Source organism: Stegodyphus dumicola, chromosome X2 (assembly GCF_044657685.1).
Source record: "Stegodyphus dumicola isolate Sdum_Otavi_A_Nest chromosome X2, ASM4465768v1".
Classification (NCBI taxonomy): Eukaryota; Metazoa; Arthropoda; class Arachnida; order Araneae; family Eresidae; genus Stegodyphus; species Stegodyphus dumicola.
Genome location: NC_140781.1, coordinates 10,946,678 through 10,963,343, shown reverse-complemented (window position 1 = coordinate 10,963,343; position 16,666 = coordinate 10,946,678). Strand labels below are relative to the sequence as shown.

At 33.9% G+C, this 16,666-nt stretch overlaps 1 protein-coding gene across 14 annotated transcripts in view; it reads left to right on the top strand.

Annotated features, from left to right (window-relative positions):
* The window catches only part of RhoGAPp190 (Rho GTPase-activating protein 190), a 209,204-nt gene that overhangs the window by 75,216 nt on the left and 117,322 nt on the right, over positions 1-16,666 (top strand). For all 14 annotated transcript variants that reach the window (XM_085809046.1, XM_085809044.1, XM_085809048.1 and 11 more), the window contains exons 5-6: positions 7,913-8,122; positions 8,275-8,577. In XM_085809046.1, the coding sequence (XP_085665172.1) occupies positions 7,913-8,122; positions 8,275-8,577 (513 nt within the window). The remainder of the gene's footprint in view (positions 1-7,912; positions 8,123-8,274; positions 8,578-16,666) is intronic.

The following is a 16,666-nucleotide window of genomic DNA, read 5'->3' as shown; positions in this document are numbered from 1 at the left end:
AATACTATCATTTGCTTTGCGCGGCTACCCGTAAAATTATTCGCAAAGCTTTGAAATGCAACACCACTTGACAAAGTATGCGAAGGAGGATACTATTTCAGAGAAGTGTGGGGAGAAATTGGAGAGAGGGATGTGTCTGTGTCTGGTGTTGTTTGACTAAAACATATTTTTTTTTTATTCTGTGACCTGCGATTTTGTTTACTTTTTGTAGTAGGTTCCAGGAATAAAAGATATGACGAATGTTTCAAACCCATTTATCTTTTTGAATTATTTTTTGATGAACTGCTCGTGCTTCATGTTGTTACTGAAACTAACCGTTTTGTAGATGAGTATATGAACTAACAGCTTGCAAACGAAAAATCAAGAACAAAATCGTGGCATTCAACCAGTTCTGAAGAAATATATGTTTTTTAGGCATACTTATTTCACAAGGTATAACACTGAAACCTGAGATATTACACTTTACTGGTCTAAAACTAAATTCATCGAAACTCCATTTTAGGGATCTTTTTTATTATAAAAGCAATTTTATTATACTTGCATCTTTTTATTATACTTTTACTCTAAACATTAAATTTTGTGCATTCATTTTTTTCTTTTATTCTTTATTTTGTGAAAGTAAACAGTTTTTAGAAAGTAAAACTTGCACTTATTTTTGCCCTAATACGTCGCATAACTATGCATGTCTGTGTGAAAAACCGTGGCACTGGGAAATGAATCTTGTGCGTTTTCCGTGGCAGTTAAGGGGTTAACAAAATCTATTTTTAGCATATGAATGATGCATATGATGAACATGCGGTGGTGAAAGCAAAATGTAATAAATGATTTGCCAGGTTGGTATTAGGGATAAAGAGTATAGTAGGTGTAAAATCAATGATGTTTCTAAGTAGCATGTTTCAGTTTGAAATGTATGCGAAACAGATATGCAGCTACGGATCCAAATTATTGATCACACAAATTTATGCTAAAATTATTATTTCTTCAATAACAAAGTATTTTATTTAGTTCCAAAGTGAAATTAAGGATCGGGATGGTGGCTTTAAGGTCCGGATATGGGACATCAGGATCTGGTACTTTGTACTGTAGTCTGTGAATAATCTGAAACCATTCTACATCTGTTATATTCTTCTCTCACAAATGCTTATGCATGCCAAGGAGAATCAATTGGTTCAAGTACCCTTCTTTAGGTAATTTTTATAGCTATGTAGCTATGAATTTTTTCTTCTTTAGTTTGGCGTCTTGACTTTGTAACAGTGGGTCTACAAGCAGGTTTTAAATTAGAGAACAATGATGTAGGGGCTGCAAAGAACAGTTGTCGGTGAGCAAATTCTAAAAAGTGATCTTTCACCTTTAATTTCTATCTCAGCAGAAGAATGATCTTGTAGTAAATCTTGCCTAATAAGAAAGTCTCTACAGAGGGTGTTCGTAATTAGTACCTCTACATTAGGGTTTGCATGGGTGTGCAGTTTTTAACAGTAACTAAAGAACCTGTAATACCTTGAGCTTAGAGAAGAGTTAGTCATGTTTATTTGACCAAAATATGCTTTTTCTTGGATTTGATATCTTTTTACAAAGGATTGATTTATAAAACCATGTGAACAGCCAGTGTCAATTAGGGCATTGAACCTCATTTACCTGTATTTTTAGCTACTGACCTTTCATGATAAGAGGGAATAGTTGAAACTGATGCTAGTGTATAAACTGCTGCCTTGAAATTAGTAGTGTTACATAAAAGTTTGGACCTTTAAGTAATTTTTACCACATTCTCGACAAATTGCTTCCCTAGCTGAGTAAACAGTGTGTATATGATTGTCTCGTCCATAAAAGAAACTCCTTCCAGAGTGAATAGGAGCAACTATGACTAGTTGTTCATCATCGTAACTTTTGTTCTTAAACTATGCAGCAGCAGATACCAGCGCTGAGGGAGATGTTAAATACGAAACAGAATGATGTTCAGAGGCTCTAATAGTCTAGCTTGATCATAAACTTTTTCCATTGAAATAGTGGCATTTTCTAATAAGCATGTCTAAATGCATGGATTCTTCAAATCTCAAACGAATCCACCACAACACCAGAAACAAACACCATATTGTGAAAATGTCATTTAAACAAAGAACTGTTGCCTTTCCATGTAATACAGTTTTAGTGCTGCTAGTAATAATAAATGATATCACAATACCTTCATCAGAGACCTCGTATTTTATAAGATGCAGTAAGAACTGCTTTGATTAGCATGACTTTGGATGCTAATTTATTAGATCCCAGGATATCCAACTATTGCATCAATAACTTGCAATATTAGTTTAGAGCTACTTCTCTGGGATTTAAATATGAATAGCTATTTAATAATTTCTGACAAAAGGGAACTGGGTACAAAGTTTTGATGGTGCTGCCTATATATAACAACATAAAGACTTCTAGATTATTTTTCATATTTTTAGGTTTTTTTAAATGTGAAACTTCTTAATAAGCATGTGGAATGTTATGGCCACAGATATATTTTTTTGATTTCGATTTCATAACATTTTATCTTTTCATTTATAGCAGCTATTAGTGAATGAAATATAGAATGAGGAATGTTACAAGTTTAATTTATTATAAGTTGAATCAGAAATTCTCTTCTTAAATAATGGAAGTTGAGTCAGATTTCTTTGAACTATTAGAGAAGAAGGTGGAGTAAATTTTGAGTGCCCTAATATTGACTTATTGAAAATTAATGTTAATTTCAAATTTTACGTTTCAACATTCATTTTGAAAAATCTGAGTTTTCCTATATATTTTTGACCTACAAAACTGTTTAATCTGCAGAACGAGTGCATCTCTACAGTTTTAATGCATGTAAAATAGCTAAGATTTGATTTTAAATTGATTTGTATGAAAGTATACTCAAATGTTTCAGAACCTTTGCAAAGCTACTTGCATTATCATCTCTAGTCTAGATATTTGAGATTCCAGCTGGCAATGTGAGAAAGCCCTAAAAATTCCTGAGTTGATGTTTTAACATAATTTGGTGTTTATTTAAGCTTTGTATTCCAGTTGGCAAAGCAGGCAGGACATCAACAAGAGCACCAAAAGAATTAAAATGTGCTAAACTTTGATATTTGTCCTATATGTGCAGATAAATTCTTCAGTAAATTTATGTTTGCTATTATAACTAAATATTCCTGTTTTGTTTATAAATTGTTGTATATGTCAGTGGTTTCAAGCTTTATATATAAGACAGGTTCTTTTGTAACAAAATTTGCTTTTCTTTCTCGGGGCACTTTGGTTCATAATAAAATACACAAGTATATATGCAGTGTATCTATTATGTTTTTAGATTGGTTTAATGAAAAGTGTGAATATGTAATACTTAATCCTTGCTGTATATCCCATACTTAGTGGGCTATACAGTTTGCTAGTTGCTCCTTAAGTAGTAATCCTCAGGGATTCTGGAAGGTTTCCATTCAGTTTTTATCAAACCTATTTCACTTTATGTGATTGCAAGACAACCTTCCCTTGAATCAGCTGTCACCTCTCTCTTACGATCAGTAAGTCATCTATAATAAATAAAAACATTGATATTCAAAAGATTTCATTGCTGTTGGAGGTTTTTAGTATTTCATTGGTTTCTGAAGCAGTTTTAGTGCAAAACTTAATTGTCAGTCTGTGTTCTGTTTTTAAACCCACATTGAGGATGCATAACACTACATTAATATAAAAGCCATAACCTGTGTGCTGTTATAGACAGCAATTTCACTGAACATGCACTACATGTTACACTAAGTAATACATGTACCAAATGCCAGATGACAGCATTTATCTTGTTATAGTATAGCCTGTCTGTGTATGTAACCAAAGTATGGTGGGTTTTTATTTATTTATTTATTTTTTATTGTGTAGTTAAAAGTTCATATTTTCTCTGTGTAAAATGTCGTACAGAATCCAGCTTTATCAACCAACTTAGGCTCTGCCTGTCCTCAGAAAAGCAATTAAAAGCTGTGCTTATATTAATCTTCCTCAAATTAAAATTGTGAAGAGTATCTTGCAAATATCCAGATTTTGTCCCTATAACTCAAGTATAAAATTTAACATGTTTAGTAACTTATCGAAAGTTAAATTTATGTGTTTAACATCTGGTGATAGAGATTGCAGATATCAACTGTTTTTCCATGCTATGGCATTCAAGATAGCATTAGATAGGTTAACTGCAGTCAGGACTAGTATATGATTATGCAATTTTCCATGAAAGAAGGTTCAAAACAATTTTCACTAACTGTCATACTAGAAGAGATCATAACACATCCATCCGAGTTTGAATGGTGTGAACAGTTTTTTCAAAGTTCCTCTATACATTTAGAATGATCCTAATGAAGATAATCTGAAAAATGTGACAGTGAATAATTCTATACAGCCTGATAATAAAGTAATTTTTAATGATTTGGGATGTTACATCATAGAAAGTCTCAATCACTATTGATACAAGTGGTGTTTTTATTGACATTGTCATCAGGGGCTACCTCAGTCTTCATTTTAAAATTTTGTATCAGTGTTGAAACAGCTAAATTTTGATTTATTGAGTAAGTATGAACATGAAAGTGATAATTTTCTGAACAGTATTATAACTGATAAGTCGTGTTCATCATTACCTGTCTAAAAAAAGGTAGCATCAATTCAGTGAAAATTTCCAGATCCAGATAGATTTTATGTAACACTTACTACAGATAAGTGTAGGGCAGTGATGTTCTGGGACTACGTGGGTGCTGTGTCTAAATTTCTTGACAACAGGAATGAATATTACCTAATATTTTCCAAGAAAATTTGGTAGGGCATTAACAAGAAATATACAGGGATTATCCAGCAAAGGTATCATTATATAACACAACAATGCAATGTGCCTCACAGCTGCCAGAATTTTCAATTATTTACATTGGAATGTACAGCCATACGTCTTTGCCTTAGAGTCCTGATTTGGCTCTTACTATAGGGCCTTCTGAAATAAGCTTGAATTTACCTTTTTAGTTTGTGAAAAAGCTTCTCAAAGAGGAAAGTTTTCTGGTGGGTGTGAAGTGATTCAGGAAGTTCTGCAATAACTCAGAAATTACCCTAGTAGAATACTGTGTTTGTTGGAATACAAAAATTTGAAACCTATGAGGAAAATGGGTTACAGCTGCAGGCGGCATTGAGAAATGATGCATTATCTTTCAAAGTTGCCTAGAAATTAAACTACACTCATGTCCATAAATTAAGGATAATTCGTAGTCACGCGGAAATAGAACTCTAAATTATATATATCACCTGTAAAATCACTACACACATCCTCAAGAATCATATGCAAATTTCAGGAAGTAGCCAGATGATACCGATGGTACGTCACAATGACGAGAGTGTAAGAGAGTGATATATAAGGAATACAGGCAAAAAAGTAAAATTGTTCACAGGCGCTTTATAAGCATTTCAGTGCAATAACCGAATAGTTATGACACAAAGGACGCATTTGGATGATTTTTTACGTGGTAGAATTATCGGCCGTCTGGAATGTGGGCGTACCCAACTGGAAGTATCAGACAAACTTGGAATTGCCCAGCGTGTCATCTCCAGGCTTTGGCAACGATTCAAAGATGATGGTAATGTGAGTAGACGTTACAGCACAGGTCAGCCCAGAGTTACAATGCCGAATGAGGACCGATATTTGGAGTTACTGCCAAAAGAAACAGGCGGAGCACAGCCTCAGACCTGTCTCGTCAGCTCTCTTCAGCCACTGGTACGACAATTTCAAGGCAGACCGTGTACAGACACTTAGGGTAGATTGATCTATATGCTGGTAGAACTGTCAGAGCGTTCCACTTACTGCAACTCACTGTCGCCTGCGGTTAGCCTGGAGTAGACAGCATGCATTGTGGACACCGCAACAGTGGGCTTGTGTGATGTTTTCCGACGAGTCCAGGTTTAGCTTGCAGTCTGATTCTCACCGGACTTTCATATGGAGAGCTTCAGGTACCCGTTAACACCAAGAAACAATCATTGAACGACACCGTTACGGTGGTGCAGGAGTGCTCGTTTGAGGTGGAATTATTCTGGGTTCCAGAACTGACCTGCATGTTCAAATTGGAACCATGACATGCATGACTATCGGAACGTCATTCTGGAACAACATGTATGTTTGTTTCGGGGCGCCATAGGCGCACAGTTTGTGTGTATGGTCGACAACGCCCGTTCTCACTGTGCAAACATCGTGTCTTCAATAGGAGGATATCACCGATATGGACTGGCCAGCATTCTCACCGGACTTGAATCCAGGAGAGCACGTGTGGGACATACTTGGCCGACGAGTTGCAGCCCATCAACCTCCTCCTACATGTCTACCGGAACTTCGGAAAGCATTGCTCTTTGAGTGATGTAATATCCCCCAAGTTCAGATTGATAATTTGATACTCAGCATGCCTATGCGTCGTACGGATTGTTTTGTATCATCTGGGAGACATACAATGTATTAACAATCATACCAACCATGTAATATTGGTTTTTTGTAAATAGGTGTTTTTTGTAATTTGCTCCAGGGAGAAAAAAATCACTAATTTTTTTAATAATATAAAACATATAGCATATTTTGTTCTTTACCTTTTCTTTAATAAATAAGCTTTACCAATAAGTCAAATTTGTTTTGCCTCTAGCTCTTCCTTTGCCTGATTTTGCATTATCCTTAATTTATGGACATGAGTGTAGTTCAAATACTTACTGCATTATAACATGTGTAGTTAACCGATGTAGATGAGAAGTTTGGGAGCAAGGAATCTGCCAGTTGTTGCTTGGAAAAGCTCAGGACCTTATAGCATAATGTTCTGATGATGTCACTGTGTGAATATCTCAAATTTTATACAACCCATTCAGCATTTTTCTCTTTGGTGTATTTTATAATTAATTTCCTTAATTCTTTTGAAAATGTCTGTAGATTAATTAAGATTAAATATGTTAATATTGTTACGTTTTTCTTTTCTGACACCAGTTGTTGCATTATTTTCTTCCTTAACGTTCGTACGGGGTTCCTGTGGATTTGGAGTGAATAACGACTACAGCACTTGATGAAATATCGAAACACACTTTATTTAGCCAGTACTAATCAGGACAGCTCCAAAATCACGTTACAGTCATTGAAGAACTACTGTAAACACACTGACACGATCAATGACACAGCCTTCAGGTTATCAGGCTATAATGGTGGAGACAGCTTCACTGCAAAGCACCAGAGTACAGCTCCCAACTCTGCTCGGTCGTTCTCGGAACTCCACGTACTCTCGAGACTCCATGCTACAACTCGCGATGCACTCGACAACACACAGAGCACGGCTCCTGTCTCTTCGGTTCAATCGTTCCCAGAGCTCAGCACGCTTTTTTGACGATGCACTAACTGCGATACTTGAAGAGACTCTTCAATGCACTCTGCACTAGACTTCGAGACACTCGCTCAGCGACTGCAGACCATCAGGGTTATTATAGCTTTCGGCTTGTGTTCGAGAACATTCTGGGCTAAACCAGTAAGAATTCATTCCAGAAGGTTCTCCATCTGTCCATGGCATATCACCAATTTTGTCACGAAACGGGCGATTTCTCGCCAAATGTGGCAGCCCTGCCTTCCTTTGCCATTTTATGGCAAACCTAAACAAACGGGGAAGCCATATTACCACGCCTGTACATTTCGCAGCAATATTAAATTCGAAGTTTCAAGGTCAGAATATTTTAAAATAATTTTCTCTCTTTATTGACAACAAGCATTATTACCATAAAAACTTAGCATTGAATGTAGGAACTAAGAAAAGCATTTTTGGAAATTACCTTAAATTTATTGCAAAAAATGCTATGAAATATGTAAAATAAAAGTGTTCATTTAAAAAATTTTCACTCATTCATGTTTAACTTCATTTCTTGCTTTCAGGGAGTGGCAGACTGTCAAAGCTAAACTTCAGCAACATCCAGATTTTAATCAGTATTTTCTAGAAAGTCCAGATGAACAACCTTGGCAAGAAACTGATTTAGTTGATAGTAATGAAACACGAATCCCTCTTGATATCCTGGATTCTTCAGAAGCTGAAGCATGTTTTGAAGAGCATAAAGCTGCTTTGCAAGCTGAAGAAAGGAGGAAGGAGTATGTGTAATATTTTTTTAAGCTGAAAATATTTATAAAAATAGCCTTATTTTATAGAATGTCTTATGTTCCAAGTTTATAATCCCCCCTCAACTTATTGCATAAAAATATTGTATAGTCACTAATTCTAATTCAGTAATTTTACATTTTAGAATGCGACAGCAATTTAAAGAACTTTTAGAAGAAACTGGTTATGTTACTCCTGGAAAACCATTATCTGAAGTTCAAGTTCTATTCATGGGACGTGACTGTTATGAAGCTCTTTCAGAATCCGATTTATTGGATATTTATGAAGAACATCAAAAGGAGATAACTGAAAAAGCCAAACAGAATTTCCAAGAACTTTTACTAGAAAATGCTGAGATTTTCTATCATTTTACAAGCATTGGTCCAGGCAGTGTTATAACTCAGGAAGATATTAATAAAATTACTGAAAAACTCCAAGAAGACTTAAGGTTGGTATTTTTAGAATTTAATTAAATGCATGCTTTTGTAAATAAATTTGAAACTTTAATGTTATACATAATGACATTTTCTTACGGTAAAAGGCAGGCTGATAATTTTTGTCGCCTCTCTTTTTTTTTGCTGAATACTTCTTAACCCTTTCCAGCATGCTACCTTTTAATGTTGAAATTATGATTTTTTTTAAAAAAAAAAAGGTAGGCAGTCTCATTAGGCCTAGAGGAGTACACAAGTAAAATTTTGTGAAGATAGCACTTATTGTTTTAATTCTGTGGCTGTGCCCCACTGATTGAATAGAGCTTCGAAAAGAGTGCTGAAACGAGCATTGCTGGGAAGCGCATAAAAGGTAGGAGATTTTGCCTACAATTTAAAAATACTGGATTCTGAATACCATAGCAGATTTAGCGTTACCTAGGGTGTGCCACGGGGAGACCTGCTACTCGACACCCCCTAAAAAGCTCTTTTTTGGTTATAGGATGATTACGTGCGTATGAATGGGGAAAAAATGTAACTTGGGTATATGATATTTACATTTCATGTTTACACTTTAGTCTATTTTTTCATGGTAGTACTTTCAAAGGAAATGACACCACCTTTAAAAAAGCGCAACCCAATATTGTATGTTTTGCACATGTACCGGGATCCATATCAGATTCACTATCTGAAGCAATTCATGCCCCACTTTCAGTGCTTCAGAAATGGTCAACCCTCTCTGTTTGGGCACTCCTCGGGTTTGCCATTCGATTTTAGGCAAGATTTCAATGTAAAAATTTGAAACTAATATAGAATAAGGAGATTAGCATACAGCCAAAAAATAACATAGAAATTTCTTTTTAAACAATTCCTTTTATATCCTAAAAGAAAAATCTGGAAGATTTCTTTGAAAAATGAGGGTCTTAGAAAACTAAACATGGCTAAAATATATGGACTGGTTTGTGTTGAGCTGCTATCTACTATAAATAAAGAAGGTTCAGAGTAACCTCTAAATCCTTTTTCATTCAATTTTTCTGTGTGGACAGAAATAAATTTTTAGGTATGCCCAGACCGAGCACACCATGCCACAAAGGGTTAAAGCATCAGGCAGAAGAAACAATGGAAAATAAATTTCATTTCAAGGGGAAAATATTTCACAAGATTAATTGAAAATGCTTTTTAAAATTGTTACATGCTACTGGAAATTTTAAATTCTTTTATAAAATAAATTTAAGCGTTTGCTAAAGAGTGTCTCTTGAATTTTATTGTGTCATCAAAGCAGTCATTGATATAAAAGTTTGGTAATCCCTGCATTAAACCCTTTAAAATGGAATAAAAGTGCCAAGTGATATGTGTTCTTTATCCGTATATTAATATAGAGAGAGCGATAGCATATGTAGGAAAAATTTTTATGTATAATGCATATTTATGTAAAAAGTATGTTCCTTATAATTTTGCATAGCTTTGGGAAAGTGGTGAGTGATGACCCAGTGTGTATGATTTATTCAGTGTTTAAAACTATTCATTTGAAGAAAAAGCTAACAGAAATAAAATGTGTAATTTTAAAATTTTATTTCTATTTTGAAACACACAAAATGCAATGAAATTTAGAAATAAAAATTTACTTTGTGTAACCTTAAAATAATCGTAAATTTTCTTGAGTATACGTGTATGAGAGCTGTAAATTAAGTAATGGCAACATAGGTATAAATCAATTTTTAGTGAACTTACAAGTGCAATTGCATTACATTCCTTTTATGTAATCACCAGCGAAGCTTATAACCTCTTGCCAAATGTCGGGAAGCCGTTGTAGACCAGTGGCAAGGTGTTGATGTGAGTGACCAAGTGCCCTACTGCGTGGAGTACAGATCGAAGTCACAAGGACTCATGTCGGGTGAGTAGGGAGGGTGTTCTAGGATTTCCCACTGCCACTGTCGCAAAAGGAGAGTGACATTGTTTGCGGCATGGCAACGAGCGTTGTGATGCAATACAATAGGAAGATTGTTGTGCAATAAACGTGGACGTTTGTGCCACATAGCTGGATGCAGATGGTGCTGTAGAAATCGGCAATAGTAATCTGCATTGACAGTTGGTCCTTCAGCAGGGTTCGTACAGTCCTTAAAAGTCCTTAGATTTTTTGGAATCGATTTTTGGTCCTTAAAAGTCCTTAATTTTTGCCAAAATCGGTAGAAGGTCCTTAATTTTAATCATCTGAAATTTTCGTCTGTTTTTACGACTGCCATTTCGAGTGTGAATTAGCATTTTGGAGGAATATTTTTGGCGATTCACTGATGTGTATGGTTATCTTTTGAATGGGTTCACGGTTTATAATTTGTTTCTATTTCTAATATAAATGATGGAATACTCGAATTTCTAAGCAAGAAGTAAAACACAGCATTTCGAAATTCATTTTTTCTAATAAAGAGCTCTTAAACAACTTTTCGCTTTGAATATGTGAATTGTTTTATTAAACGGTTCTAAATTTGGCGACTTATCAACAGTTTGGCGATTTTAAGATCAGCTTCTATAGAAAATTTTTAATTCCGAGGTCTGAGAATTTTTCGACATTTTTTTAAACATCGTAACATTGATATATCTCATTAAAATAATTTTAATATATTGAAATTATATTTAAAAAATAAGATTAAAATAAAACATTATTATTTTTTGCTGTCATATTATAAAGTTTTATTTTGGCAACTTATACAATATTTTTAATCTGAAAAATAAATGAGGTATAATGCTATAAAGCACAATTTACGAAACAGCTCTTAGCAAAAGCAAAATTAGCTATGTAATTAATTAAAAATGTCTTCTTTTTAATTTTTCATTATAAAGAGTTTTTTCCATGTGATTGTCTCAGAATAGTCAAAATTCTCAGAATATGCACCAGTTTTCTCTATAAAATTAATTTTACACCTTTTGCCTCCCCTTTTTTTCCCCCAAATATTTCTGGCTTTTTGCTGTTGCAGAATTGGTAGGGATAATTTTTCTTTATCATTTTAGACATTGCAGCTTGGAAAGTTTAGAAGGCAAGTTTCTAAAAAGTTTAGAAAGCAAGATTTATAGACCCACGATTCTAGAAGATTCGAGAAAAATGTGACAAAATGAAAAATGTCTCTATGGTATCAACACATAATGGATGTATTTTACAGAAAGTTTGCAATGAATTTCGATACAGCTTGAGTATAGGACCCCATTGGCGATTTTTTGGCTTGGTGCACTTTTTGGACGGTTGTGTTTCTGGTAACCCAGTAAATTATAGAATATTCCACTTCGGCAACCCTATCGCACTCCTGCGTGTTTTAAACCGGAAAGTGTCATTTTCTTCGAAGGAGCAAAATATTGATGTATTCAACAAATTTCTCGAAATTGTAAGGGACATAAATTGGGCGGAGTATAGGATTTCTTTGTAAATTTACCATGATTTTGTAAACTTTACTAAATTTCCAGTATTTCTTTTATTTTTAATTTAAACATGTATTCTGAACTCCTGTTTTCAGTTTTATAACTTAACACTTGCATTTTCAATATTGCAGCTTAAAATATGCCTCCATGTACTTGTGTATTTTCAAACTTTTCTTTACTTTTAATTTAAACATGAATTCTTAACTACTATTTTCATATTTTTAATTTAAACATGTATTCTGAGATCCTACTTTCAATTTTACAGCTTGTAATTTGTATTTTCAGTATGACTGCTAAAAATATGCCGTTATTTATTTATTTTCAGTTTCACTGTTTAAATATATATTCTAAATTTGTATTTAAAATTTTTCTTGTTAAAATATACATTCTAACATCTATTTTCAATTTTAACTGCTTTTACAAGGCTAAACATGTATTTTCAATATTACTACTTAAAATGTGCCCCTACTTACTTATGTACCTTCAAATTTGCTGTTTAAACCTATATTCTAAAATTTTTTCTGGTTTAAACGTGCTTTCTAACTTGTGTTTTCAATTTTAACGGCTTTTCCATGGCTTGGCGACAAGAAGCCAAAAAATCGCCAATGGGGTCCTATACTCAAGCTGTTCCTGAATTTCTTACTCTTTTGAGAATGTCTGGAAGAACAATGAAAACATAATATTTGAATGTTTTACTTCTGATTCTAGAATCTTAACGTGTTTATCTTCCCTTTATTTTCTCTACTTTTCACTAGATACTAGCATGGAAAATATCAAAAATGCTTCTAATCTTATCACATGGGCAGGCATTATAGATAGGGATGTTTTTATTAATAAATAAATTGAAAACTTAAATTTAAAAGATTAATATAATATGTCTTAATGCATCATACACAGACCTGGTACACATTTTCCCACCTGATGCAATCTCTGTGGATCCTAATTTCTGCTGCCCAGAGCCCTTCTGATTTCTGCTTCCAATGTCTGCTCTAAATTCTAAAAGTTTTGCCATTTCTAGATTTTGTTTGGTGTGTCACTAAATTCTAAAAATTCTGCCTCATCAGCTGTGTAACCTGCCTTTACCGTATATATTTCATATTTCTTCTGAATGTTCATATTACTAAAGAAATAAAATTAGCCGCTTTTTGTATAAATTCTAAATGCATTTAGTGTTTTTACTTCCTTGTATGAAGTAAAAAGGAAATATTGTAATCGCGAAAAGTTTCAGGCAGCATATTTCAACAAAAATATCCATTTTGACCGCTATCAAATGCAATTTAACGATGTTTTTGCGTGATATCTATATGTAAGGACAGAATGAAAGACTCGTTTCCTCCAAAAAAATTATAAAACTGCTTTAAAATTAATTCTGAAGAGAATTTTTCGTGGCGTCTGTACGAACGTATCTCGCATAACTCAAAAACGAGTAGCCTCAGAACGTTGAAATTTTGTATATAGGACTGCTATAACATGCAGAACTGCACCTCGTATTTTGGTTGCAATCGGCCGCTATATCCACTCTGTTACCCGGCTCAGTGATCTCAGTTTCTTTACTCTTATATGTTTGTAAATTGTACATTTCTTGCTTTAAAAATGATTGAATTATGTTGTTTTTATCTTCTGGTTAAGGTTTTTATGTCTTTAGTAAATCTGTATGCAATATTTTTAGAATTATCAACAATTTTAAAGTTGTTTAAGTGAAGCTAAGCCTTTTTTTTATGGCGGCCATTGATTGTTTACATCTGAAACAGCAGACTAGTGGATTTGTTGCCGATCTAGAGAAACTTAGCTTCGCAACAACAAAGATAATGCATTCATTTAGTATTGCCAATTAAATCATGCTTAATCCTTTCTGGAATTTTTTTGAGGAAATAAGTGTTTAAGATTTACTTCGTAGTTTTTAATATAGATATATTGAGTTTTTATGTATTTTTGCCTTCTGGCGAACTGAGAACTGAATTAATTGAATGAGAAATACTCAATCGTCTGTGAAAAATTGTTTCTTTTTTGTATTGTTTGCTTAATTTCCTTTATACATCATTCTAGCTTTATTATAGTATTTGAATAGAACATGTGGCAACAATTAGATAATTCTATTCTTTAAATGATATAAATTTTGTGCATTATGAGTTATAATATGAACGAAATATAATAGTGTTAAATGAGAGTCGCTATGGTAAACAAATACTAGAGTGAATTTTAAAGAATGCATTTATTCTATTGTGGTTTATGCGCTATCAGCGAAGTAGATTTAATTCAATCCAATAAGTTTAAATTAAATGCAAGAAAAAATGCGTATAATTTAATATTTCATACAAGGAAGTCATTGGTGTTTGGTGTCCACATCAGATTTTTTAGAATAACAGAAATCCTTAATTAAATCCAAAAATTCTAATATGAAAAGGAAATGTGTTGAAGAAAGAAACTGAATACATAAAGAAAATTATTCTTTAAAAATATGTACAGTTATTTTTATGTAAATTACCCAATTGTTTATGATTTGAGCCTTTACTATAATTTCCCATTTCTATTTCCTCATATGATAGAGTTACTGAGCCAAATTAAATTGTATAATCTTTGACCACTAGTCCACATTTTTAGTTTGAATTAGACTGTTCTTGTTTAATTACATCACCGTGAGCTGTAATTGATTTTGTTAGACCGAAAAGGCATTTTCTAATTCTAAGTTCCTTTTAAATAAGAAGCTTATTTAAACTTTTGTCTGATATTGTAAATACTTTCAGACATAGCGATAATATTCTTCACGTCTGTCGGGGGGGTTGGACTATTTAACTGTTACCAGATCAAGTAAACCCTCATAGGTACATTGTGGAGAGGTTGGCAAGTTAGGACATAAAGCACGCAGAAACGAGCGAGAGCGTTGGTTTGCATATTAAGACAAATCTGTAATTGTTAGAAAAGATGCTGAAAGAGAAGCAAATCGATACAAAGTATCCAAAATGGGAAAGCTTCAAGTTAAAATGATGGATAAATAATTTTTGAGTGCTGTTGTTACAAGACATAAATGTTTTGTACCTTTTAATGTGTAATTATCCTAAAGTCATAAATTACATGTATTTTAAACTGTGAAATGTTATTAGATTTTGATTTTAATAGTGTTTTAAAATTTAATAGTGGCCATGTAAATCCATTATGATTAAGGTTATCAAACTATCTAATTTAATTATTTATAACTAACTGCATAACCCTTAAAAATTATCTTTACATATTAAAGCGAGTTATTTCCTTTCATTAATACTCACTGTGGTCACAAGATAATATAAAAAAATGTAAAAATTCAAGTAAAACTTATTCTTTGCATCTAGTGAGACTTAAAGTAATACAACACAGTTTTATCACCTCTGGTGCTTTCATGGCTTATTGGAACCTTAAAGTATATCAACAGGGTTACAATCCCTGGAACTCTACACGAAGCTACGACACTAACAGCATCAAACAGAGCCTGACTAACTTTCAACACTTGTCACTCGTGCCTAGGTCAGGCCTTTCAGGTTTGCTCTAATCAGCAGTTCTCTCTCTAGACAAGCAGCAGTGGTGACAACATTCATTCTTTTGGCTAAGAATCATGCTGATTATGATGTTACTTCTCATTTCGACCTATGCTGTTTGACATAAAATCTACCTGCTATTTACTAAACCTCTAGACTGACCAAGTATGTGACAAAATGAGACAAAAATAATCAACATAAAGCTAACGGTTAGTAACACATAAATGTCACTTATCTTGTTTCAAATACATCAACTATTATAAGTTTAAAACATTTAATGCTACTTGATAAATTGCATAAAGTTTATTTTATTCTCAAACCTATTAATAATTATCTTAATTAATTCATGTTTATTAATAATGCATACTACTTAGGGATCTATTTCATATTTAGGATGGTATTACAAAAGTGAAATTAAGGCATGGATAATATTAATTGAATTTATTCAATTCCCATTTGCTCATAGGTCCTTAATTTTTTCATTAATGGTCCTTAAAAGTACTTAATTTCTGTGTGCAGAAATGTGTACGAACCCTGTTCAGATACAGCATGTGTAAGAATCACACTGTCCCAGTCGTATGCCATAATCAGCATAACCTTCACCCAACTGGGGTACCTGTCGAAATTTCTGTGGACATGGCGAACCTTGGTGACGCCATTCATTTGATTGACGCTTTAATTCAGGCTCGTAGGCTCGTGCCCATGTCTCATCAATGGCGACAATACTGCAGAAATGAGTCTCCTTCATTGCCGTATCTCTCCAAGTAGGTGCCAGCCAGCAGTGCATACCGGTGCCATTTCTGAACTTCGGTTAGTCGATGTGGAACCCAGCGAGAAGCAATTTTCCTCATGTTGAGGGATTTCTTCATTATGCGACACACCGTTTGATGGCTCAGACCAACCTCTAAGAATAATTCTCGGACAGTCCATCCGCGGTCTATAGTAAGGAGACCACTCAAGATGTCAATCTGCTCTTGAGGAATGGAGGGCCGACCTGTGCATTGCAAATCCGCAGTCTCATTTGGACCCGAACGAAATGCTTGAACCCATCGTGCTACTGTCCTATACAGTAAGGCATTTGTGCCACAGGCTTCCACTAATCCTCGATAGCATTCTGTTGTATTTTTGCCACTTGCAACCTTGATTTTAAGCCATGACTGCTCATCACCTTTTGAAAACGTACTTAGAGCGA